The following is a 27,738-nucleotide window of genomic DNA, read 5'->3' as shown; positions in this document are numbered from 1 at the left end:
GATGTGTTTTGCATTACCAGATGATCTGCCACCGTGTAAAGAGATGATGAAATTAGTGTGGTCCGTGTTGCGAAAGACTTACAAACGTTATTACAACATTTTGTGTATGTTAGTGTGGGTGGCTCAAAATATTTTTTTCTTTTTTTCTCAGTGATCAAAAACTGACAATCCATTCTTACATTATTTTAGCTATAGTGTAGTTATTGTATGTGTATTAGAACAATCAATTCTACAGACTGGCTCACACCCTATTCTTACGTCATTTGCGCTTCTGTGCAAAGGGGAATGGAGCGAAGTGAATCAGATTTCCATTTCGTATTTTACCTTTCAACACAAAATTTTAAATATTTTTGCAACATTTGTCTTAAATTAGTTTAGTAACGGTGCCAAGCAACTCAACACTGAGGGCCACATACATACAACATACTAACCGACCGAGCAGCCAACAGAAGTGTTGCTTATTAAATGTCATGTATGTGGTAAGCATACACCTCTGAGCTGAGTATAAACTTTTTAGTGTTAGTGGAAGCCATTTTTGTGTCTGGTGCCACACTTTTAGACTTTTGCAATTTCTTTTGTTGAGAGCAGGGTTCTTCAGAACACATCAAAATATGTATTCAGAAACAGGAGTTTTGTACTCCAGATTGCCTAAAAAAATGTGCAAAAATATGTACCGGACATCAAAAATTATAACAACACTTTCTCAGGCAATTAATATTTTCTGAGACATAAAAGAGTTCCTCAAAACATACTTTTATAATATAATGGAGGGCGCATGGGAAAAGGATACTCCCACTCACCTGCATATACACTTGCATCGTACGGGCAGTTTCATCTGCCCGATTTCGAAGTTCTTTGACCTTGAAAGGCATGAACATGATGAAGTCTGTAATCAGTGTGTGTAATCTTTGCAAGTAGAATGCCTGTCAACAAAAAAGAGAAAGTATTCTTATTTAAATCTGGATTAAGTTACATGTAATACAAGAAACAATTTGTGAAGCTGCAAGCAGGCAATGAGACTGCTTAAAACACTGTGATAAAACTGGGGCAGAATTGCTGGCCAGTACTTAAATTCATGACATGAAATGCGCATTACTTCTGACAGACGCACACGATAATATAAATGGCACACCACCTACATTTCAGAACTAATAGTTCCTCCCTCAGGGAGGAAAAGAGAGTGCATTGTGGGAGGGTCTATTTTTCAGACCCCACGATGACTGGAGCCAACTGGTTGCAGGAGGGTCCATGTCCTCTCACAGTACATGTCTGTAGGAAGTAATGCACATTTTGTCTCCTAGAGTTAAGTACTGGCCACACATTCTGTCTCAAATTAATTAGTTATCTTAGCTGATTTTCCTTTGATAAAATAGTATATCTGCTAAAGCACAAAAGTCTTTGATTAAAGCTGATACAGACATGAAAGGTATACAGAACAGGAAAAAAATCAATACAAACAGACAAAAAGTTAGTGACACACGAGCTTATAAAGGTGTCGAACTTTTTGCCCCAAAAGGAAAGGGAAGAGAAGAGAGAGAACTACAGAAACAAAACTTATGAAGTGTTAAACTGAAATAAACTTAGCTACACCAGGTAAGAAGGAATGGAAATTATAATTAGCAATCTGCAACAGACCACATTTAATAAATTCAAGTTCGATACGATGAGGAGGATAGCTAACTAAACGTACCTTCATTGACTGTGTACTTTACACTTTCTTGCAGTCACTGTTAGATCACAAGACAACACTGTTTACTTGTGCCACAATCCAGACTATTTACTTTAATTTCTGTGCCACATTTTGTGCATTGTTATTTCAGCACTCTTATCTAGCACTAAGAAGTGTGAGCTAATTCTTGAACACATTTTGAGTTTGAAAACAATAAATTCCCCTGAGACAGAAAAGCTTCTGCCCACAAATCAGCAAAGACTTAGAAATCACAGCTGTGCGAAATTCAGCTTGCCCTTATCTCATATGATATCTTATGAACCATGGACGGAGGGCAACAGGCAGATTCTAAATTCCTAGATTTCTGTAAAGCATCTGACACGGTGCCCCGCAGCAGTACGAGCATACAGAATAGGTTTCCAGGTATAAGAGTGGCCTGAAGACTTCATAAGTAACAGTACCCAGAATGTTGTCTTCGATGGTGAGTGTTCATCAGAGACAAGGGTATTGCCAGTAGTGACCCAGAGCAGTGCAATAGTACGAGGATACAAGATTACAAAGTTTCTAGTTGGTGTGATCAGTGGCAACTTAGTCAACACCTAGAAAAATTTAAGTTAACACGGACGATTATGAAAAACAATCCTGTATCGTTTGAATACAGCACTAGTAAGGTGATGTTTGTCACAGCTATATCAATTAAATATCTAGGTGTAACACTGCAAAGTTATGTGGAATGGAATTAATGCATCTTGGTAGTAGTGAAGGTGAATGCTTGACTTCCATGTTATTGGAAGAATTCTGATAAAGTGTAGTTCACCCATAAAGTAGATGGCGTACAGGATGTTAGTGTGACCAATTCTTGTGCACTGTTCAGGTGTTTAGGACCCTCCCTGGTGTGAGTAATGAAAGACAGCAAAGCAATTCAGAGGTGTGCTGCTACATTTGTTACTGGTAGGTTAGATCAGTACGCAAGTATTATGGGAGTGATTTGGGAACTCAAATGAGAATCCCGGGAGGGAAGACAATGCTCTTTTAGCGAGGCATTGTTGCCAAAATTTAGAGAACCGGGATCTGACTACTGACTGCAGAATGATTCTACAGCTACCGACGTATATTTTATGTACGGACCACGAAGATACGGTGTGAGAAATCGGGGCTCGTACAGAGGCTTTTAGACACTCATTTTTCCCTTGCTCTATCTGCAAGTAGAACAAGAAAGGAAAGTACTAGTTGTGGTATGTGGTACCTTTTGCCATGCACCGTATGTTGACTTGTGGGGTACATATGTAGATGCAGAAGTTGATAGTCTTGAGCCACGTTCTACTGAACTGAGTTGTTATCTTTTGTTGTATTAATTTGCAGGGGGGAATTTTTCTCGCATATCGAGAAATGACTGACTAACAAAGTTTCTGAAGTATAACATGGATCATAGTGACAGAGGCCTTTTTAGACAGGTACACATCTATTGTTTTACCATTACTGACAGTAGTTGAAATTTGGGGGAGGGACTGTTTAAGTAATTGCTGTGAACTGTACTTGCAACAAACTTGGCTCTGCTAGGAAGATTACAAATCTGCCTATTAATTAGGCCTACTAACAAGGCGGATTTAATTATTAACTGTGCAAGTGCACCTTTGCTGAAGCCACATGTAACAAATGTTATAAGGCACATCTGTGTGGGAAAGATTGCACCCTTAATGATATACTTTTGAGCTTATGTAAGGTGATTCAAAAAGCTTACACACAAACTATAGCAAGCAACAAAGAAGTTGAAATTTCCAGGTTGAAATTCGAAGTTATTCTAAACCACCTTTTGTTGTCTGTGAGAGCAAGTTTAACTTTACTTGTTTTCATAATCACACAAGAAATTTTGTACTGTCACCTCATTTATTAGTCATTATTTCAAATTCAGCTAGAATATACAATTTTATCAACAATTTTATACAAGTTACACACTCCTGAGGTCTCTCTCTCAATTCCTTCATAAGTGTTGTCCGTCAACATTTAGTGTCACACCATGCCGCTGTCTAACTACTATACTATGTATGAAACATTCGCAGGAACATGCTTTTAACTTTTGTTGGTGGAATGTTACATCAACAGACTGATAGCAATGATACATCACATTTCAAACTGAACGAGCTGCACATTAAGCCCACTGTTCAGAATGGAGTCATATGGGACCAAAATTATTTTCCAAATTGGATCAGTTTCCCGATTACATAAAACACGCCAAGCTACGCAAAATTTGTCAAGTATCGTGCACAAAAGTACAAGATTAGAATTATGTACACATTCACATACCTTTACTCCTGCACAGCAGATGTTCATTTACTGTATATTGTACACTGTAACACCAAAATTGAAACAGCATAACACAATCCTCGACAGCTCGCAATGCTGTTGCCAGCTTTCAAATGCAAAGCCTTAAGGCTGCAGGCGAAAGCAGTAGCCATCTACACAGTTGTGACAATACTGAACCACTGCCATAGAGGTGTTTGCAAAATCACGTTAAGTTATTGGCTGAGGTAAGCCAACAAAGCTGCTGATCCAGCTCCTTGCAACTGTCAAGGATCAACTTATGCTGACTTAACTACAGACTGTTACACTTAATTGATACATAATATGGTATGTCTGTATTTTTGCTGTAACTTTAAAATTCGTTTATTGTTGTACATACATATTATTGCTGTTTATTTGCTTTAAATTTCACATTTTTGACACATATCAAGGAGGAAAAGTTGCTTGAATTTCCTGTTCGAAATTTTTTTTCTACAAATTTTTTCCACTATACCATAGTTCCAACAGCTTGAGAGAATTTGTGTTTGCTGCAAATTGCGTATTATCATTTATGAATGCAATTGCTTCTTCAGGCACATTAACTTTTATACATCAATTTGCTGCTCCTCTCCTTCGTTTGTTTCCTCATCACCATCTGTGTTGTGGATTTCTATTAGATCTGTTGGCGAAGTAAAAGTGGAGACAGTTGACAGAAAATCATCACACCAAAAGTAGTCATATGGATGGCATGAAATATTTTGCATTTGGATTAATTCACCAACTGCTCCTGCATTTTATTGAGCTTTGATAAGTGCAGAAGCATCTTCTTCTTCACCTCCAAAGCCCACTTTGTTGAAAAACTTTGTGACAGTTTTCAGGCTTTGCTTCCCTTACTCCCATGCCAATCCAATTTACTGCATACACATCAGAAAATTAGCATGCAAGAGCTAACACACTTTTGGCCTCTTCAACACTAATAATAAGAGAGCGCATCAATATAATCACCTACAGTGGGACTTAATGAGTAAATACTTCCCTGGCTCATGGGTTGTATGCGGCTATTTGGTAAGTTGACTTTAGGGTGGCAGTTGCATTACTAATGAAAAAGAGAAGTTGCCTACTTACTTTTTTTCATTTTGGCACTGAAAGAGCCCAGCCATTCTGCTGTAAGACCACTCACCATCCACACCGTTTTACTGCTTCACCACGCAACTGGAAGCTTGCTTACATCTATGTTTTTGGAACAACGGGTTTTTGCTGCTTTTGCAATCACCAGTGACTTCTCCATTTCACCTAACACATTTCCACACAGCAGTATAGTAAGTCTTTCCTTGGTCATTCTTCCACCTCTAACCACTAGAGATTATGAAGGCAGTGCACTATAAGAGAGACCTGTTTCATTGGCACTGAACATGTTTTTCGAGTCATAATTTGCAGTCAGGTTGTGCAATATTGTCTTCCATTCAGTTGCTACACTTTCCTGCACATTCTTAGGTTTCCCCACACACTTTGTCCCATACAATGTAGTGTCTTTCTTTGAAACTGTCCAGCCATCCTTCGGCTGCCTTAAACTCAGTATTCTCTTTAGTGATTTCCAAGTGTCACTCTGCAGCATGGGTTCAGACAAACTTATGTTTTTTAGCACCTACACTTATGATCCTTTCCCAAACTATTCTTACAGTTCCAGATATTTGTGTTTTACCACATTTGAAATGCAATATTATTTAGCACCCAAATAGTGTCTTTCGCACTCACCAGGATTACCTTAACCTTTTCATTAAATGTTAGGGAAACATACTTTTTGTTCAACATCATGTGCTACACATCACATCAACTGAAACTGACAGAAAACAATGGAGATAGTGCATTTCTTTTGAATGTTTGCTCTTGAAAGTAAAACCATTGTTTAATGGAACAATACTCATGTCTTTCACATAATGGCATTGTCAGGACTGTACAATCTTCATGTTGAAATTAGCATCCTTGTAAAGACATGAATAATTAAGACACACAGTAGTAGTGTGTAAGTCTTTTTCTGCATTATACAATGAATCATTAACTAAGTCTTAAAATTTGAATTCCATTTCCACAATAGGCATGTTCAACTTTATATATATATAAAAAAAATAAAAAAAAAAATAAAAAATCAAAGGGCACTGAATGTGTCTGGACTGAAATATTTGAATGGTTTGGCCAGATTTCCAAATTACATATGTTCTGCTTTTACAGAGATCTGTGTTCAACACGATTCTTTATTTATTTATTCCTTTCCTCTCTACTTTTACTATTTACAGTTTCCATTCCTCTGTTCCCATGTTTTTGACATCTGTCTACATCTTTGTCTCATGGTACTTCATTTCCTTGTTTCTCTTTTCTGTACCTGTGGCTTCTAACTTCTCCAGTTTGCTAATGATTCGTTACTATCAAATTGTTAGTTTCTTCTTTCTATCTCTGCTGCCCCAGCTGTTCTTGTCACATGCTAGACACATCTTGAGAGCTGTTTGTCATCTTCAAATATACAGAACCTACATTCTTTCTCTTTTTTAGAAGGAGTAACATTACAAAATGGTTCAAATGGCTCTGAGCACTATGGGACCAAACTGCTTAGGTCATCAGTTCCCTAGATCTCAGAACTACTTAAACCTAACTAGCCTAAGGACATCACACACATCCATGCCCGAGGCAGGATTCGAACCTGCGACCGTAGCGGTCACGCGGTTCCAGACTGAACCGCCTAGAACCGCTCGGCCACTCCGGTCGGCAGTAACATTTATAATTCGAAATGCTCATGTGCACAAATTTTTATTTGACAGTTGATTCACTTTATGCTATTATTTTCTTGTAAATAATCCATTTCAATAACAGTGCAACTGAAATACATGCAAACAAAACTATCCAAAATATAAGTAGTTCTTACCTCATTATACAAAGAATCATTGATAAGGAAGGTCTGATGGAGGAAATCAAATACATTAAGCTCTATTGCAGAGTCAACAAGAATTTCATCCTCTTCTGAAAATGCTGCAAAGAAAACAAGATATTGAGACTGACTTTTCCGCATAAATTCTCAGGTGACAATGTACAAAAATCCCCAACAATGATGACAAGAAACACCTCTGCAATTTCACAGCAATGATTTTAATCAACACAAACATACACAATAAGTAAGGAAGGAATATGAAGAGGGAGGGGTATGTGGACTACAAGACTGGTGGCACCTGCCAAGGACTAAAAATCGCATTTGTTGTTAAAAGTAATGGCAAATGACCACATATGTTCTGTACATACTTACACTAAAAATATACTGCATTTATATTAAAACAAGTAAATACGGGAAAAGATAAATTTCTTACATGATCAAATGATACAGTTTTTGCAATCTGGCCAATTTCAAGATTACAGAGCAAACACACAAATTATTTGACCGTTACAGTTTGTACATCTGCTACTCTTTATTTTATTATCACACTGTTAAGTAAAAATGCTGAAACAAGTTAAAAACGGAAGACAATTCAATTGCACTAACACAAATTGCAAGTATCGGAAATACATATGTAGAGTTCAAGATAAATCTGTGTATGATATTGCAGTAAGCCAGTTCTTATATTTTGTTCATAAGAAGATAGTAATACCTCCTTAATCAACTTGTGGCTGCAATTTATAATCAAATATCATCTCTAAACAGCAACAGAAAATGTTGACAGGGGATGGGGTATGGGACAAAAGCTTGTAATGGGAGCTGGGAGAAGTGATGAGGTGTCAGTATTTCAATTTAATCGATGCAGTCGCATCATAAAGAGAGATTATACAAAACACACACTATTACAGCTTAAGTTACGTGCTGTAACTTCGGAAGAAAATCTATCAAAATTACAACTATATCAATATGAGAACTGTAGATTCTCATTATACTTAGTTGAAATGTCAATTCCATCAGATACAAATAGCATTAAAGAAATAAAAAATCTAGTTGAATATCATGTACATTTACGTATCGTATAAGACAGTATGCTAAACACCCAGCCAGTGAATACTATGTAGGCAACAGAGTAATTACATGTTTAACACACGAGACAGAGCAGCACATAATTTATCTTTATTACCAGTCTTGCAAGATAAACCACGTGCTCCAATGATTCTCTTATGCCGTATCACATTTTTTATCAATCTGTGTACATTTTGGTACTCAACACTTTAATGAAGTGACCAAGGCAGCACACTAATAATACAGTATTGAAACCACAGCAGAATGAATTTCATATCCTAATCACTAGCAGACAATAGCTAACATAAAATAAAAATTACATACATTTTGTCATTCTCACAGGACCACAAGAAACATCAAATTCAGTGAAGCACCTCTCCTACGCATTTCACGAAACATTAAAAAAATTGTGTAAATTTTGGTAAAATGTAAATGGTGGGTAATTAGTTTTTAAGCACAAGTTACACACTTCATGAACCTATTGCTATTTATACTTTTTGAGGATAAAATCCAGAATTACAATTGTTTCATTTTCTTCTATCTGATTGTCTAGTTGATAAATACATTTGAAAGTTTTCCACGCGCACGCGCACGCACACCTGGTCACCCAATGCCAGGGTCGCAGTTCAGCAGGTGGACTGCGGCTGGGGGTTTTGTCAGGTGGAGTGTGTAGAGGGGCAAAGAGGTGGGAAGCAGGTTAGGAATGGGTAGCTAGCGGCTCAGAGAGAGGCAGCAGGTGTGCACGGTAGTAGGGACACAAGAGGGAGGGGTAGCAAGTGAACGTGCTTACAGGCATGTGACACACGGGTACCAGAGCTGGAGAGCTGCGGCATACTAGGAAGACGGCTTGGAGGAGTGGATTGGGAAGGGGTGAGATGACAGAGGGAGGTGTCACTGTTGGGCAGAGGATGTGAGAACAGTGGGTTAGCGGAGGTTTAGGCCAGGAGGATTATGGTAGAGAAAGGATGTTTTGCAATAGTAAATCCCAACTATGTAGTCCATAACAGCTGGTATTAAAGGGAAGGATCCAGGTGGCAAAGCTTTACACACACACACACACACACACACACACACACACACACACGTCTGCAGTCTCAGAGAGATGAAATTCTGAGACTGCAGACGTTTGTGCAAGTTGCATTTGTGTGAGTGTATGTGTGTGTGTATGTGTGTGTACTGCTGACAAAGGCCTTACTGGCTGAAAGCTATAATTGTGTGAATCTTTTTGTTGTGCCTATCGCAACTCAGCATCTCCGCTATACGGTGAGTAGCAACTTTCCTTCTCTGGTATTATCCATTAGACATTTAATTGTGTTTGTATTGTAATTTTTTTTACAAAAGCACAGCTACCTACATATGATGTGCTTCACTGCAGTTACCACTAGACACTAATGCATTGTTTAAGTTTAAGTTACTTGAAGTATCAACTACATTACATAAATTAACCTGCGTAAGACTATTAGCTGTTAAGCCAGTTTTTTCTTGTTTAGGGCTGCTTGGATGTTGGTCTATGCTACCATTTACTCTAAAAAAAAAAAAAGCATTCATAATACCTCTGAAATTTAGAATTTTGTTTAAGTCGCCTTTTTCTGCAATAATTTTGCTTATTTTGTCACACACAAACTTTTTGCCTTCGAAATTTAGGTGCAACCCACTAAAATCTTACGTGAAAGTATAAACATCATGAAATATTGACAAAGAAAGAATCTGTTTACTAGTGACGTGCCAGACTTAGTGATAATATTGTAATGTAGGTCATCAGCGCCTAAGGTTACGTACAGATATACTGAGACCAGCTTATTGATATATTATACAGATGAATGATTCATAAAAATACAAACTTCAAAAATATTAGAAGTTTATACTATCCACAATACATCAGTGGGACCAGATGACAATTCAAGACAAGTAAATCTGTGACTCTAGGTCTGCCTTTTATTACACCAAGATGGATAGAATGTGATCATAGGAACCACTAAAGATATAAGTCTACAAGCACACTTAAAATTCATTGCAACAATACTGCACACAGAAAAAAAATATTCTTCTGTATGAAAATCATTAAGTTGATCTCTGTGTGTAATCTTGACACACTGATGACCTATGATAATGTTTGTAGTAGCCTCTACTTTTATTTGATGCATGTGTTGAAATTATTTTTACAAGGGTAATCCCAAAAGTAAGGTCTCCTATTTTTTTTTTTATAAGTACATAGACCTGTTTATTTTTACAATGGTTTACATCAGTTTACAGCTTTAACATTTAGCTATTTTTCGACATAATCACCATTTCTGTTTATGCATTTTTGTTGATGCTGTAGCAGTTTTTGTATGGCCATGTCATACCAGCTCGCCGCCATGCTGTTCAGAAAGTTACGAACCTCTTTTTTCACCTTGTCATTGGAGCTGAATCACTGGGACCACAATTAACGTTGACAGGTACTGTGAGACAATGAAAAAACTCAAACGCGCAATTCAGAACCAGAGGAGAGGAATGTTGAGCAAGGGCATACACATTCTCCATGACAACGCTCGCCCAGGGTGTACACATTCTCGATGACAATGCACGCCCACACATCACGCGGCAAACAGTTGCTTTCTTGCAAAAATTTCAGTGGAACACAATCACCCATCAACCCTATAGTCCTGAATTGGCACACAGTGACTACCACTTGTTCCCTAGGATAAAAAACATTTGGCCGGAAAGCAATTCAGCTCTGACGACGAGGTGAAAGAAGAGGTTCATAACTTTCTGAACAGCATGGTGGCGAGCAGGTATGACATGGGCATACAAAAACTGCCCCAGCTTCTATAAAAATGCATCGATAGAAATGGTGATTATGTCGAAAAACAGCTAAATGTTCAACCTGCAAACTGATGTAAACCACTGTAGAAATAAACAGGTCCATGTACTTATAAAAAAAAAAGGAGACCTTACTTTTGGGATTACCCTCGTACCTGTATCTGCCAAACATTGCTACTTGGTTCAACACTTTTTTCTTTGCCTAATTTGATTTGTGCTGTGTGTTTTGCTTAACGTAAAATACATATACGTGGTTTTCAGAAGAATGTTTTCTCATTTTTCTGTGTGCAATATTGTTGCAATGAATTTTAAGTGCGCTCTTAGACTTATATCTTTATAGGTTCCTATTACCACTTCTTACAAATCTTGGTGTAACAAAAGGTAGACATACAGTCACAGATTTATTCGTCATAAATTATCATTTGGTCCCACTGATCTATCAGAATAATAAAAACTTAAAATATTTTTGAAATATGTGTTTTTATGAATCACTCATCTGTACAATATGTCAATAATCTGATCTCCGTATATCTGCATGTAACAGTAAGTCACTGATGACCTATGTTACAATACTTTCATTAAGTCTGGCACACCAGTAGTTAACATCTATTTTCTCTGTCAGTATTTCATGATATTTACACATTCATATATGATTTTAATATCCTGCAAAGAAAATAGTATGTGACCTTTGGTCACCGATTTCTGGGTCGACAATACTTCACGTAAGTCTGGCAGGCCAGTAGTAAATGAAATTGCACATAACTATCAAAAGGATTACAATGTTTGGAAGTAAGTGCATCTTTGACAATATCGTAACAGCTGTTTTAGTTGTAATGCTGCAGCACTTAAGAGTATGTTAAGATGGGATACCACTTATGGTTTTATGTATGTGACATAAAAGAATGTGATGAGCACGATACGTACTGCAGGACATAGCAAATGTAAGTAATGTTATTGCACTGTTAAATCTGGTTATGTTAATGTGAGTTATGGAATGCTTTATTTATAGGTGACGATCTGTGCAGACATGTGACTTCTTCCATATCTGTTAATTTCATGTGTGTGATAATGGTTCTGGGCTGAAATAGCTAACAGCATGATTTTAATACAGCACAATACATCATTTCCCTTCAACTTATTTCACTGTATTTTTCCCAGTACATGTCAGTTTCATACTTTGTCTTTTTGCTCGAAACACAATACTGAAACCATAAGCATAGGAATGATAACATTAAGTTACTAAATTAAGTTATGTGAAACAATATCAATGGTGTCTTTAATTAAAAGTCTTATTTAACTGTGCAATATTTCAATGGAATAACACTGTGTATTTACGACAGTATAACAGGTACATAGCTATTGGTGCAACTAATGAAAAAGCAAGTGGTAATAATCCCAGAATTACTGGAAAATCAACCCCAAGTTTGAATCAATAATCGTTTCCATGAAGTATAAAATAAAAGTGGCAAATAGCTTTCATACAAGATTGATGCTATGAAATGACAGAAAAAGCAGTTATCAAATTGTCACATACTACAGTTACAAGCATCAAGTGATTCAATGGACCTATCACTGGTCTGAAAAACAAAGTTATGAGTCCATTCCTCTCTGACAACCAGGGCTAAATTAAAGTGTGTGAATGGTTTTTAACAGTTGATGGCTCAGCTCACGTCTATAGAGCGATTACACACCATTTGCATTATCCAATATGCTATTCTGTTACTTTAAGAAAATTTTTAACCAAATTGCAAGCAAGATAAGAATGATGGAAAATAACTTTACCTGACACAGTGTGGTTATAATTTACAAAGTGCAATTGTTTACTCCATGTCTGTTTATGATGTGGTGGTGTGATGACAGACTACCCAGCTTTTCTGGTTACAAACAATTCAGTCTCCAGTTCAAGTTACATTAATGTTGTAAATGGTGGCAGCCGCTGAGACATTCCATTGGTGGTGCCAAAAAAATCTCAGTTTGGTAGTATCGATTCTATTATGGAGTTTTGTCAATAATTCACATATTTCACAAGATATTATTTCAAACAAAACATATAGGGAAACAGAAATGAACACTTACTACAACAGCGCCCATCTTATGCACAGTAAGACTCTGATACATTCCTGGAGAACATGACAGCATGTGTATGTATGAGAGAGAGAGAGAGAGAGAGAGAGAGAGAGAGAGAGAGAGAGAGAGAGAGAGAGGGGGGGGGGAGGGGGAGAGGGAGAGGGAGAGAGAGAGAGAGAGAGAGAGAGAGAGAGAGAGAGAGAGAGAGAGAGAGAGAGGGGGGGGGGGGGGGGGGGGGTGGTTAGCTACCTTGCACAAAGAAATACAAGCATGCGCACACACATCAACAGCACAATTCTTCATTGCTCGCAGGGTATGTGAGGTCATTTTTATGTGGAAGTCTAAAGTGGGGGGTATTTTGATGTATGGTTGCTTAAGATACCAGTGGAGATCTAGCCTGAACTACCACGTTAATGACATTGCCAACCTCAGCTAACAATTGTGCTCTAGCCATTACCAAATTATTTATGTTCTCCACTTTGCCTTGAGTTGTGCTTGCTGGTTGTTTCCTTTTCTTATTTTGAAATGAGTGCAGAGAGCAATCATGCTCCGTCACAGGGTTCGAATACAACTCTCATAAAACCAGATGGAATCAGCGACTTAGGCTGCCAGTCCTGTGAGAGGGAGGCGTGGTTTGAACCAGCTTTTTCAACTGTAGAAGATAGTTTTATGCTCTCGCTTGTTTCAATGACTTCCATAACAGTAATAAGATTTTCCCTGTTTTTGAAAACATCTTTACTACTCGTGAATAACAATTCCATCTCTTGACACACGCACATGCGCACGCATGCACACAGGGCAAGCTTTTTTGAATAATTCTATGCAATACTTTTGATCTCTGTGGCGAGTTAGAAAAGAAAGAAGAAATACCTGAAAGATGTGCAAAGAAGACACGGGCTTTGCGATTAACAGATACTTTTGTAGTCATAATAAGGTTGAACTCGTGCGCATAATAGTGGATGTAGTTGCATTTCGGTATTTGACTTTAATTTATGGGCCCCATTCAGCTTGCCATTCATAACATTGGCACCATCATAACTCTGAGCTTTTAGTTTTGATCGGTCATCGCCCATTAATGGTTCAATTTCTTTCAGAATACTCTCAGCTATAGTATGAGCATTCTGACTTTCTGGGTCAACAAAGTTCCAAAATCTTTCAACAGGGTTTCCACCAACAACATAACGCAAAACAATAACCAACTGAAATTCGCAAAACACATCTGTGGTTTTATCCGCGATTATTGCAACACAATCGGCACGTTTAATTTCTTTACGAACTTCATAATGGTACACTTCCAACATGCACTGCCATAGTTTGTTCTGGAAAGTCTTAGAAATGCCTTTGAACACTGATGCTTGATTGAGATGAACTTGAAGATCTTCATTCAGTTTTGCACTGAACTGAATTAGCTCACGAAAAACCCCCTTATTTTTAGAGGCATCAGATTCATCATGGCCTCTGACAGCCAGTTCCAAAGCACCACAGATCCATATACAGTTTACAATTCAGTTCAATATATATATATTCTTTTCTTCACGTTTGTTGTGGCTGTCAATTGTTTGTCTATATTGCAAATCTAATTTCTGCTGAATGTTAGTTTTGCCTAGAAATGACAGACTAAGCACATTATTCATGTGTCGCTTTGACATTTCACGAACTTTCACTTTAGACCATACAATCCCAGTACCAGTTATTCCAGTCTTACACCAAAGAACATCTCCCCCAAATGGCAAACATCCATTTGTTCTTTTGGTAACTTTCTGGACTGAACTTACGGTACCTATTTTTTGTTTGCTGCTGCAGATTCAGATTCGGGAGTGGCCTACCTAGTGGTTTTTATCTGATTTTTTTTCACTGTGAGTCCTGTTGCTAAATGGCGTTTTAATCACTCATTTATTCTGGTCATGTCTGCTGTTTTCACAGTCAACTGAATTTTTGCTTACAGATAACACTGTGCACACAGCTATATACAGTCAATTGCCTGACGTCACAATACTACGTGTTCGTACAGAGCATAGCAAGTATAAACAGAAATACTACACTGTTTTTTGGAAAACAGTTGCCCAACGCATGGCGAATATGTTAGTTTTTTTTTTGTTCTGTAGCAATAGCCCTGCTGCTGTGAATTATACCAATTCTGAAATAACGCCTATTAGTTTCAAAACCTAAGGGCATAATTATAATCAAATTATATATAGCTATTTATAATGATATTTAAGTGTATTATTTCTGTATTCGATTTAATTAAGCATTAATTTTTGTTTAGGAATGCATTAGCATTAACTTGCATAAAAATTGTTTAAAACTGGATTACAAGAAATTTGCGCCCCAATGTATTCTAACACGATTGCTAGATGGCAGATCATGCTTCTATACGTTTTGCACTTTACTGCTCTCTGGCAGGAGGAACGTAAAGCTCTGAGTCAGACCAGCTGTGGCTCCATCCCCACCATAAGCAGCGTGTAGACACCGACAGCTGAGCCTTTCACACAGTGCTTACGATGGGAGAAGGTGCTAATCTCTGTAGTTGGCTCCAAACTTCAGAAAACTACCACGAGAGAGCACGCAGCAAAACGCACCTCTTCAAATCAGAAAATACATACTCCGAAACAATGTTTTATGCGAAATTCACATAGATTTCTTTCCTTCTTTTTCATTCAAGTGGTACCACGGCACAGCTGCACTACCTCAGAAGCCGCCCCTGGTTGTAAATATGGATCAACGTTCTGATCAGTCTCGGTACAATGGGAAATAGAAGTACAGCCAATCAGTGGTTTCCAATTCAAAGCCAGCGGTAAAAACTAGTCTGAATCCACAAACGCATAGGAAACTTTTCCGAGTCCTGACTGCAACACACCACAAATGTTTCACAAGTTCAGAGAAAAACTCCATATTTCAGAATTAAAAGGCCACCAAACCTACTGTGAAAATATTACTAAGTACCACAAGCACTCACATTAAAACTTTCAAAAATTGCTACGGCACAGAAAAGAAAACTTCTGCTGCATACACACAGCAGAACTGCTGCCTTCCCAATGTGAAGGCATTGCTAATTACGCCTATAAAATTTTTTTTCGTGATTTTCTTTACATTTCTATTCTTTTTCTTTTGTTCATATGGGCATTTCTAACTGTGATTATGTAAGATTCTACTGTGGTTTTTAAATGTAAAGATGTAATTGTGATTATTTCGTTTGCCAATGGATAAATAGGTTTCCTGCTTTGTACCTGTGGTAAAGTTTCTAAAGTTCTCTTTTGGAATATTATTAATTGTGAAAAATGCAGTCAATAACATTTATAAAGGTTTATGTAATTTATGATAACGATATAACATCTATAGACAGGGGACAGCGATAGCGATATCGAGAGTTGAAAGGTTGTTGCGTAGTAGAGGGGATGGTGGATGGCGTGTCTGAAGCATGCACGGGAAAAATAGTACTGTGTTCCATGAAAAGCATACGTAATTGTATGGACAGTGATACCAAACTATCAGATTGTTAATTCTCTTTGCCACTGCGGTACGTAATGCCATCGCCAGCGAACTTTAAGAGCAAATAAACCGGACTGTGGAAGTGCCGCTAACATTACTTTGTTGTGGCCGACACGAACTGTGCCTTTATTCGAATGAACTTTGCTGGTATTGGTTTTGGGTGGTGGAACTGTTGTACATCACATTCTATCAAGCCATGAAAGTGAAGACTAATTAACTGTGCAATATAAATGGCTTTCAGTGACGTTGTCGAAGTTTGAAATGCGAGAACAGAGTGGACATTGTTTACGGTATGCTTCACATACATGAACAATTCTATGAACTGTGTATTTGTGGCTAAGACTATATGAATGTGATGAACCGTGTAATTATGGACGATAGCGTTACGGACAGTGCATAAAGTGTAAAAACGAGTGATGTCTACGTCATGTACTTTGAAAGAGAGGACACGTCAACAACGTTCGTATACTGGCGTCTTGTGGTTTGTTAATCACCACGGGGTTAATGATACAGCTGTGCCGGAATTTAATTTGCGTTTCGCCGGAGAAGATTAACCAGCGAAACTGTCTGTATCCTGCTCTCATCATCGTAACCCGCCGACATTGTGCTGCCTAACGCAACGCTTCGTACGCAACAAAAAGTTAAGGGATTTCGCTGAACGCTATCCCCTGACCTAGAAACTTTCTTTCTCTATTAAAAGTATAAGAATTACAGACTCTGTTTAATTAAATTCTTTGTTTAGTTTGTCTGCTTTCTGCTAGCGAAAATAAAATTACAATCAGCTAATTAAAAGTTGCCTGGTAGTCATTGTTGAAACACCAGTAAATATAAACTTCTTCCTCTCATTAGGACTAATTCTCCTTGCATGTCAAAATTATTGTAGTTATTTTATGTAGTTTTATGTATTGTTATGAGACTAGATATATGACAGTAACTAATAAGAGTATTTTGTCGCGAAATATGGCTTCGCGCAAAAATTACGGCAACTGCCATAATTGCTTGCATTCTGACCAATAATGTAAAAGCTGCTATTCCCGTATAGGTGCTTTTCCTGACGTGAGCGGGAATTATAAATGTCAGCTGTCAAATCACGTAGTGACTGTTTACCCAGTAATAAAAGTTTTTTGATATTGTATTGCTACGAGTCGTAGTATTAAGAGACATTGGTTATACTCAAAAGTGGGTAGATGTATGGTGAAACCCCCCAGTGTTCATGCGGTTAACAGTATTGTGTGTGATTCACAAAATTTTGTCACTTTTTCTAATTCCTTTGAAGTTTCAGAGAATATATACACAATTTTGTCAGTTCAGGTTAATTTCAGAGCAGTTTCTCGTGAATATTAGAGTTTTCAGTTCATAAACAAAGTGGGATCGTGACCAATTGAGAAGTATAACAAAGAGTGTGGTTTTCCGACTAGAATTTTGGATGACTTCACAGTTCAGATTTTGATAATTATTTTTCCTGTGGGTTGAGGTCATCACACCAATAGAAACAGTTACTTCATGCACAGCACACTGCATCAATGGCAGTGGCTCTGAGTGCTATCTGCTACAAACTGACAGCTCAAAAACACCACCTCCTCTTTTTTCACAAAGTTCACTATTGTGTTAAGATTGACAGAACTGTCATATGCCACTTCTTGCCTTATGTTTATGACACTATATTGGTCTAAAAAGGATCAGTAACAGACCTGTTGACAGTCTAGAATATACCAAATAAAAAGGTTACTCTTCAGGAAAGATTACTGTTTCAAGTATTGAATCTCTCAATAAGTTTTTTGACAAGAATGACTTTTTTTCCTTTTTTAACACAGTAGACAATTACTTACCAAATGGCTGTAGATTTTGAGGAGCTCTTCGCAGAGTCGCAAGACTCAGAGAAACAGCAAACTGGGTCAAAGCCTGCAGTCCTGTGCACTGCCAAACCTGACCACCAGAAGGCGTGAGTTCCCGTACCAGCTCACGTAGAAAATCTGCTTCTGCCAAGAGTGGTAAATTCTTCACTACATCTGTTGAACGATATGAAAGCATTTAGTCCCGCCACACGTTAATCGTCCCGAGAAGGTAACTAATTGTGTAACAATAAGGAACACAAAACTATGAGTTTACACCTAAGTAATAAATCCGTTACAGAAATGTGAGAACCAAGTATTGTATGAGAAACAAAATTCACTTGAGAAAACTGTAAAATTACAAAAAGACAGAATGGCTGACCAATATTTTTATGACAATGCAACACGTGTGGTGCTATGCATGTGGAGAATAAACCATAATGAAACTTTAACTAGCTTTCTTACTAGTACAGTATACTGATTATTTGGGGTAATGTGGGGTAAAAGATGCAGGAAAACAAAAATCGTAAAACATAAATAATCGAGATTTTTTATTAGTACACTAGTAACAGTGAGAGTGAATGCTTTTAATAGCAGTTAATTTATATTTTCATTGGTTTCCTCACTACATACCAGAAACCAAGTGACCACACACATTTTAGAATATCAGGCCATTTTTTACATCCCCATCTATTGCTCAACATAGCTTTCTTTACTCATATCATTATCTATACTCTATCTACAATTGCCAAATGTCTCGTTAACAGAAATAAATTAAATCATCAGCAACACGTTAGAATTACGCATTACACCGTGATGTGCTCTCGGATCCTTCTCTTTTGCCAGCAGCACCCTACTAATAGTGGTATTCGAGCACAACTCGCAGACTGGCTCAAAGTTTCAATTTGCCCCAGTTTCCAAACTCTAAACGAGCTCTCCCACTGAGCTCCTGGAATATCATTTCCAGATGAGAGGATGTAACACACAAGTCACATCACCACTGAGATAACAATTTTATTCTTGTTTCAATGATCACCTGTAAAAATCCAATTTTTCGGATGTTGTCCATAAAATGTAAAAATTCAAATTACTGTACATACACAAATCTAAGTCGGACATTTTTCCAATTTTCAGGATTCAAAACACTGCCTGTTGCTGAGAATTGAGTACACAACTATTAGAACTTCTGAAAACTGGTGCTAGGAGCTGCCACAACTACCTTTTGCCATTGCATATAAGCAGTGCTACACATGCAAGCTTTGTCGGCGGGAAGATATATATTGGCGATAAACCTTTTGAGGAGGAGGGAGAGGGGGGCACAGGGAGGGGAGAAGACGAGTCTACTTTTTTTAGAATTTTGACTGTTGGATTTTAATACTTCATCCAATGAAGGAAACAGAATTTCAGTATTGCTCATCTTCAAATGCAGCAACCTTTCAAATATTCGCAACAACAAAAATAAAATTCTGTACATAAATACCAACAATGCATAAGGCTTTAGGATTCTTGTAGGAGTTGGTAAGCTGTGGTTCATCCTGATTTCACACATTGTTTCGTAAAAATTTTGTGAAAGCTTGCATTAGTGAACCATAATGAAGCACTTTCGTTATAGGGCCTAGAGAAGGAAGTTATTTCTTTTGTGGAAAAAGTTCTAATAGTGCTTGCACGTCTGCAATACAGGATTGGTAAGAGCAAGTCTCTCTACGTCCATCTTTTTAGCGATGGTTGCGGGACTCTGATGTTCAATAGAGGATGTCAAATTAAACACCTTTCAGCCCTATTTTATTAGGCAACCAGTTTCGGCGTTTTACTACGCCACCTTCAGGCCCCTGACTGACGTGTAGGAGTAATCGGCCTCGCTTGTGATCAAAACAGGGGCCAGCAATTCTGGTATTAGTAGATATTTGCTACAGTGATCACTTCAGTCATCACCTGAACAGTAGGCAGGCGATGGTTGAAATGGTCACTGAAACAAGCGTCTACTAATAATAGTATTGCTGGCCCCTGTTTTGACCACAAGTGAGATAGATTATTCCTACACGTCGGTCAGGGGCCTAAAGATGGCGTAGTAAAACACTGAAAATGGTTCCCCAATAAAATAAGGCTGAAAACTGACAGCTGAAAGGTGTTTAATGTGATATCATCTGATAAGAGCAACGTCAGATGATGGCCGACTCCAAAGAGACAAATTATTTCAATGTTCCTGTAGCAATCAAGTCGTTAGTGGGCCACAATGCGGCCGATATCATGCTCTTGAAGTAATTTTGAACGAGTTTGTTAAGGAACAGTGTCAGCAATGCCTGCCTGTGAATGCTGAAATTAAAAATTAAAGCACATGAAACTGCTCAAGTGCAACTAAAATCTAAACTCCGCCTGAACGGGCCACGAAGGTCCAACAGTCGACATCGGCCGCCATGTCATTCTCAGCACACAGGCATCACTGAATGCGCATCTGGAGGGGCATGTGTCAGCACACCACTCTCCCAGCCATATGTCAGTTTACGAGACCGTAGCCACTACTTCTCAATCACGTAGTTCCTCAATTTGCCTCACAAGGGCTGAGTGCACCCCACTTCCCAACAGCACTCGGCAGACCGGATGGTCGCCCACCCGAGTGCTAGCCCAGTCCGAGAGCGCTTCGCTTCGGTGATCTGACGGGGACCAGTGTTACCACTGCCTCAAGACCGTAGGGCTCTAGCCGCAACTCGATTGATCATTTTATGAAACGCTGCGGTCCTTCACTTCGGAGGTGAATTTCAATTGCGCAGAAGCTGCCAAAAAATTATGGAGAAAAACTTGTGGAATTTCAGCACTTCATATCAGGTGGCGAACTGAAAACCACTGCCCGTTACGTAATGCTGACCCATGTGTTCTGACGCACTGCCAAATTATACAGTGAACACCAGAGAAAAGAAAGGTAAGTATTCTTACACCAGCAGATGAAAAACACAATGTATGTCCCATTATACTTGCTCACACAGCTCATGAACGTAAATTACCCCCATTCATAGTTTTCAGGTGGAAGACTTTACTGAAATCAGGAGTGTTTCCCAAAACTGTAATTGTAATAGCAAATGAAAATGGCTGGTTTTCAGACGACATTGTGCTGGAATGTATTAGGCTTGTACAGGATTGTCATCCTGGTGCAATGATTGGTTTGTAATTTCTGCTAGTGTTACATGCATACGTAGGCCTTACAACACTTACAGTAAAGCAAAATTGGCAGTAACTTCAGGTAGGATGACATGAATTCTCGAACTATTTGACGTCTGTTTGAATAAACCATGCTTAAATGCATGTATGCAGACTGGCCTTCAAGAAATGACAGACAACTGACACCAACAGGACGTATAAAATGAGCAAGTTTATCACAAGTGCGCCAATGGATTGATTATCCGTGGTAGTATGTTCCAAATCAGACTGTGCAACAGGCATTTAAAAAATGTTTGATATTGAATGAACTAGATAGGTGTGATGACCGTGGGTGGCTAAGACTGTATGGAAGGGACTTTTTGATATGGAATGGATGGCAGCTGTCAAAATGAAGATATTGCTAGTGATTGGTGTGTTTGATGTGTATGGAGGTACTGAGGTAGCTATCCTTGAGGTGGATGCCAACCATTAGGGAAAGTGGCTTGTTGGGTTGAGGAGGACCAGATGAAGCAAATGAGAGAGAAAGTTGTTGAATTTCAGTAGGAATGTGTCCCAACCTTCAATCCATATCACAAAGGTGTCATCAATGAATTAAAACCCGGTGAGGTGCTTGGGGTTCCGGGTGATTAGGAAGGATTCCTCTACATGGCCCATGAATAGGGTGGTGTAGGCTGATGCCGTGCAGGTGCCCATTCCTGTACCAGAGATCTGTTTGTAGGTGACGCCTTCAGAAGAGAAGTAATTCTGGGTGAGAATATCATCAGTAATGGTGACCAGGAAGGATGTTGTAGGTTTGGAGTCATATTCAATGCAAAACTATGCGCATTGAGGATGTTAGTCTAGAGGAAGGTTGCGCCAATATTGACAAGCAGGGCACCATGTGGTAAACAAACAAACTGCGAAGAGTTGGCAGAAGAAATGTTTGGTGTCTTTTATATAGGAGGGCAAGTCCACGAGAGCAGAGATTCTATCTGTGGAGGCACAGTGACTGGATACAATGGGACATCCTGGATTGTTGGGTTTATGGACTTCACGAAGCACGAAGAAGTAGTGCGGGGAATGGTACAAGTGTGGAGACAGACACACTTAGGAGAGAGGTTCTTCAATTGACATTACGATTTGAGAAATGACAGGAGATGCTGTTCGGGTTGTGGCAGGATTTGTAGGTGCAAGGACCTGACAGCTAGTGTAGTCTCCTCTGCCAGGTAATACCAGCAGATCAATACCACAGCAGTGAAGCATTTGTTGGAACATAGGATTATAAGGTCCTGATTAGGTTTTAGGTGGTGCACTGTGGTTCTTTCCGGGGATGTAGGGTTAAGTCCTCACATTGAGAGATTTGGGGGATAATGTTTAGCCAAAGTTTGAGGTTAAGAAATTCTGGAATATTATCAGGGGCTGATTTTGGGAGCAGTGGTGTGTAGATCAAGACTGAATGGAGTCGTGGACTTGGGCAAGGTTCAATATTGGTTTTGGGTTGAGTGTGGTAGGGTTTGTGACAAAAAAGTGTTTCCAGTAGAAAAGGTCTTTAACAAGTCCAGTATGGTTCCATTTTGGAGTGAGCAGACTATAAGGTCTTTGGAAATAGCTGATGCTTCTGTGGGACAGAGACTTTTGGAAGACAGATTCATGACTGCGTTCTGGGTCTGTTTAGGTTCTGGATTCCATATGGTGGTGGGAAGGAGTTTCTGAGGGTAAGGTATATGCAGTAGGTCTGCAAGACAGGACTTTTCGGCTATGAGGGGATGTGGGGGATGGTTGGAGGCTCTTGGAGAGGGTTAGGATAGCGGTAATGCAAGATGGAAGTAGGGAGTGACTAGGTTCGAAAAGTTATTGAGGTGGCAATGTGTGCATGTTACTCTTGTTTCAGGGGATGGGGGGGGGGGGGGGGGGGGAGTTTCAATGTGAAAGATTGAACACAGGAATTTGGAAATGAAGAGAAGGAGAATTTTAGGAATGAAGAAGAGATACAAGAGGGTTGGGGCCTGATTTACATGGTTGTTTAGAGCTAGGTTGGTGAGGGCTGTAGACTAGCAGAATTTGAACAGATATGAGGTCACTTTGGAAGGAAGGGTTGCAACCACAGATGGTTCAGGCTATTTTTTTTTAGATTGTGTGTATCCCTGAACCCAAGGTTGCTTCGTCAGGAAAGAGGGAAGGAGAGGGAAAGACGAAAGGATGTGGGTTTTAAGGCAGAGGGTAAGGAGTCATTCCAATCCCGGGAGCGGAAAGACTTGCCTTAGGAGGAAAAAAGGACAGGTATACACGCGCACGCGCACGCGCGCACACACACACACACACACACACACACACACACACGCACACACACACACAGTAAAGGCAAAGAGTTTTGGCAGAGATGTCAGTCGAGGCAGAAGTACAGAGGCAAAGATGTTGTAGAGTGACAAGTGATGTACGAGGGGCGGCAACTTGAAATTAGCGGAGGTTGAGGCCTGGTGGGTAACGGGAAGAGAGGATATATTGAAGGGCAAGTTCCCATCTCCAGAGTTCTGATAGGCTCTGCCTTTCATCGTGTACAACTTCCGGGTTACAGGACTGGAGTAGGTGGTGGTGGGAGGGTGCATGGGACGGGTCTTATACCGGGGGCGGTTACAAGGGTAGGAGCCAGAGGGTAGGGAAGGTGATTTGGGGATTTCATAGGGATGAACTAAGAGGTTACGAAGGTTAGATGGACAGCAGAAAGACACTCTTGGTGGAGTGGGGAGGATTTCATGAAGGATGGATCTCATTTCAGGGAAGCATTTAAGGAAGTCGTATCCCTGCTGGAGAACCACATTCAGAGTCTGATTCAGTCCCGGAAAGTATCCTGTCACAAGTGGGGCACTTTAGGGGTTCTTCTTTGGGTGGTTCTGCGTTTGAGGGGATGAGCAAGTGGCTCTGGATATTTGCTTCTGTACCAGGTCAGGAAGGTAGTTGCGGGATGCGAAAGCTGTTTTCAGGTTGTTGGTGTAATGGTTCAGGGATTCCGGACTGGAGCAGATTCGTTTGCCACGAAGACCTAAGCTGTAGGGAAGCGACCGTTTGATATGGAATGGGTGGCAGCTGTCAAAATGGAGGTACTGTTGCTTGTTGGTGGGTTTGATGTGGACGGATGTGTGAAGCTGGCCATTCGACAGATGGAGGTCAACGTCAAGGAAAGTGGCTTGGGATTTGGAGTAGGACCAGGTGAATCTGATGGAACCAAAGGAGTTGAGGTTGGAGAGGAAATTCTGGAGTTGTTCTTCACTGTGAGTACAGATCATGAAGAAGTCATCAATAAATCTGTACCAAACTTTGGGTTGGCAGGCTTGGGTAATCACGAAGGCTTCCTCTAAGCGACCCATAAATAGGTTGGTGTACGAGGGGGCCATCCTGGTACCCATGGCTGTTCCCTTCAATTGTTGGTATGTCTGGCCTTCAAAAGTGAAGAAGTTGTGGGTTAGGATGAATATGGCTAAGGTAATGAGGAAAGAGGTTTTAGGTAGGGTAGCAGGTGATCGGCGTGAAAGGAAGTGCTCCATCGCAACGAGGAACTGGACGTGCGGGATATTTGTGTATAAGGAACTGGCATCAATGGTTACAAGGATGGTTTCCGGGGGTAACAGATTGGGTAAGGATTCTAGGCGTTCAAGAAAGTGGTTGGTGTCTTTGATGAAGGATGGGAGACTGCATGTAATGGGTTGAAGGTGTTGATCTACGTAGGCAGAGATACGTTCTGTGGGGACTTCATAACCAGCTACAATGGGGCGGCCGGGATGATTGGGTTTGTGAATTTTAGGAAATAGGTAGAAGGTAGGGGTGCGGGGTGTCGGTGGGGTCAGGAGGTTGATGGAGTCAGGTGAAAGGTTTTGTAGGGGGCTTAAGGTTCTGAGGATTCCTTGAAGCTCTGCCTGGACATTAGGAATGGGATTACCTTGGCAAACTTTGTATGTAGTGTTGTCTGAAAGCTGACGCAGTCCCTCAGCCACATACTCCCGACAATCAAGTACCATGGTCATGGAACCCTCGTCCAGCGGAAGAATGACGATGGATCGGTCAGCCTTCAGATCACGGATAGCTGGGTTTCAGCTGTGGTGATGTTGGGAGAAGGATTAAGGTTTTTCAAGAAGGATTGAGAGGCAAGGCTGGAAGTGAGAAATTCCTGGAAGGTTTGGAGAGGGTGATTTTGAGGAAGAGGAGGTGGGTCACGCTGTGACGGAGGACGGAACTGTTCCAGGCAGGGTTCAATTTGGATGGTGTCTTGGGGAGTTGGATCATTAGGAGTAGGATTAGGATTATTTTTCTTCATGGCAAAGTGATATTTCCAGCAGATTGTACGAGTGTAGGACAGTAAATCTTTGACGAGGGCTGTTTGGTTGAATCAGGGAGTAGGGCTGAAGGTGAGGCCTTTGGATAGGACAGAGGTTTCGGATTGGGAGATTTTTAAAAAGGGAAAGGTGAATACAAAGTGAAACTACTTGCACAAACAAAAAGAGAAAGTAAGATGACAGGACAGATTTCGAAATGCAACACTGACAATAACAAACTTAATTGTTGGGCTCAAATTAATGATATGAATATAATAGAGGGAAACATTCCACGTGGGAAAAATATATCTCAAAATAAAGATGCTATTACTTACCAAACGAAAGGGTTGGTATGTTGACAGGAGACAATAAAAAAACACACAAATACACACACACAAATTTCAAGCTTTCACAACCCAAGGTTGCTTTGTCAGGAAAGAGGGAACGAGAGGGAAAGACGAAAGGATGTGGGTTTTAAGGGAGAGGGTAAGGAGTCGTTCCAACCCCGGGAGCGGAAAGACTTACCTTAGGGGGGAAAAAGGGACAGGTATACACTCGCACGCGCGCGCACGCACACGCACGCACACACACACACACACGCACACACACACACACACACACACACACACACACACACACACACACACACACACACATATATATATATATATATACACACACATCCATCCGCACATATACAGACACAAGCAGACATTGTAAAGAGAAAGAGTTTGGGCAGAGATGTTAGTTGAGGCAGAAGTACAGAGGCAAAGATGTTGTAGAGTGACAAGTGATGTACGAGGGGCGGCAACTCGGAATTAGCGGAGGTTGAGGCCTGGTGGGTAACGGGAAGAGAGGATATATTGAAGGGCAAGTTCCCATCTCCGGAGTTCTGATAGGTTGGTGTGAGTGGGAAGTATCTAGATAACCCGGACGGTGTAACACTGTGCCAAGATGTGCTGACCGTGCACCAAGGCATGTTTAGCCACAGGGTGATCCTCATTACCAACAAACACTGTCTGCCTGTGTCCATTCATGCGAATGGACAGTTTGTTGCTGGTCAATCCCACATAGAAAGCTTCACAGTGTAGGCAAGTCAATTGGTAAATCACGTGGGTGCTTTCACACGTGACTCTGCCTTTGATCGTGTACACCTTCCGGGTTACAGAACTGGAGTAGGAGGTGGTGGGAGGGTGCATGAGACAGGTTTTACACCGGGGGAGGTTACAAGGGTAGGAGCCAGAGGGTAGGGAAGGTGGTTTGGGGATTTCATAGGGATGAACCAAGAGGTTACGAAGGTTAGGTGGACGGCGGAAAGATACTCTTGGTGGAGAGGGGAGGATATCATGAAAGATGGATCTCATTTCAGGGCAGGATTTAAGGAAGTCGTATCCCTGCTGGAGAGCCACATTCAGAGTCTGATCCAGTCCGCCGTCCACCTAACCTTTTTGTGGATCCCCGATCCCTCTCTAGACCAAGTCGTAGCTATCTTGGAGAGTAGAGATGCATGTGACAGTGCTCAAAATAGTTTTGACTTGCCTACCGTTTGTCGCGTGTCGGACGGACATTGTATACAACAGACCAACCGTCAACAGGTGCAGTTGCCGCGCACACCACGTGCTCCCAATCAGCAAGGTGGAAGTAGCTCGCGTCCCCGCCAACAGCTTTTGCGTCAAAACAGACAGTTTGCTTCTTTGCGGGCACCTTTGAAATCATGCCCGAAGTGTCATGTGCGTCACAAATGCGAAAATTGCCCATCGCGTAATTATTCTTGCTACAATTGTGGACGGCTTGGACATGTACAATCCGTGTGCCAACAGCGTAAATGGAACTGAATTGCTTCTCGTGATTTTGGACAGGCACATTCTGTCCATGCTATTAGTTCTAAAGACAACAGTGTTGACGACAGTGTTCAAGCAAATGGTTTGCATAGTAGTGTCACTGTAGTTAATAGTGCTTTGCCGCCCTCTGTGCAACGCCGGGCGAACAAATTGTACATTGAGTTGCACATTGCTTCACATAGTGTGAAATTTCAGTTGGATACAGGCTCTTCCGTTACACTGATAAATAGTCGGGTGTACGAATTGCTAGGGAAGCCTAAACTTGCTCAACCTTCTGCTCCGCTTACGGCATATAGTGGCGAATGTATTATAGTACTGGGTACATGTAGCATGC

General features: G+C 40.2%; 1 protein-coding gene across 1 annotated transcript in view; it reads right to left on the bottom strand.

Annotated features, from left to right (window-relative positions):
- LOC124795177 (nuclear pore complex protein Nup205-like) overlaps window positions 1–27,738 on the bottom strand; it is a 295,244-nt gene that overhangs the window by 177,295 nt on the left and 90,211 nt on the right. Inside the window, exons 7-9 of the mRNA XM_047259077.1 lie at window positions 18,122–18,301; window positions 6,867–6,970; window positions 801–923 (exon numbers count right to left, since the gene is read on the bottom strand). Coding sequence (XP_047115033.1) covers window positions 801–923; window positions 6,867–6,970; window positions 18,122–18,301 — 407 coding nt within the window. The remainder of the gene's footprint in view (window positions 1–800; window positions 924–6,866; window positions 6,971–18,121; window positions 18,302–27,738) is intronic.

The sequence above is a fragment of the Schistocerca piceifrons genome, chromosome 4, assembly GCF_021461385.2.
Source record: "Schistocerca piceifrons isolate TAMUIC-IGC-003096 chromosome 4, iqSchPice1.1, whole genome shotgun sequence".
NCBI classification, from domain to species: domain Eukaryota; kingdom Metazoa; phylum Arthropoda; class Insecta; order Orthoptera; family Acrididae; genus Schistocerca; species Schistocerca piceifrons.
This window is presented reverse-complemented; position numbering and strand designations above follow the sequence as displayed.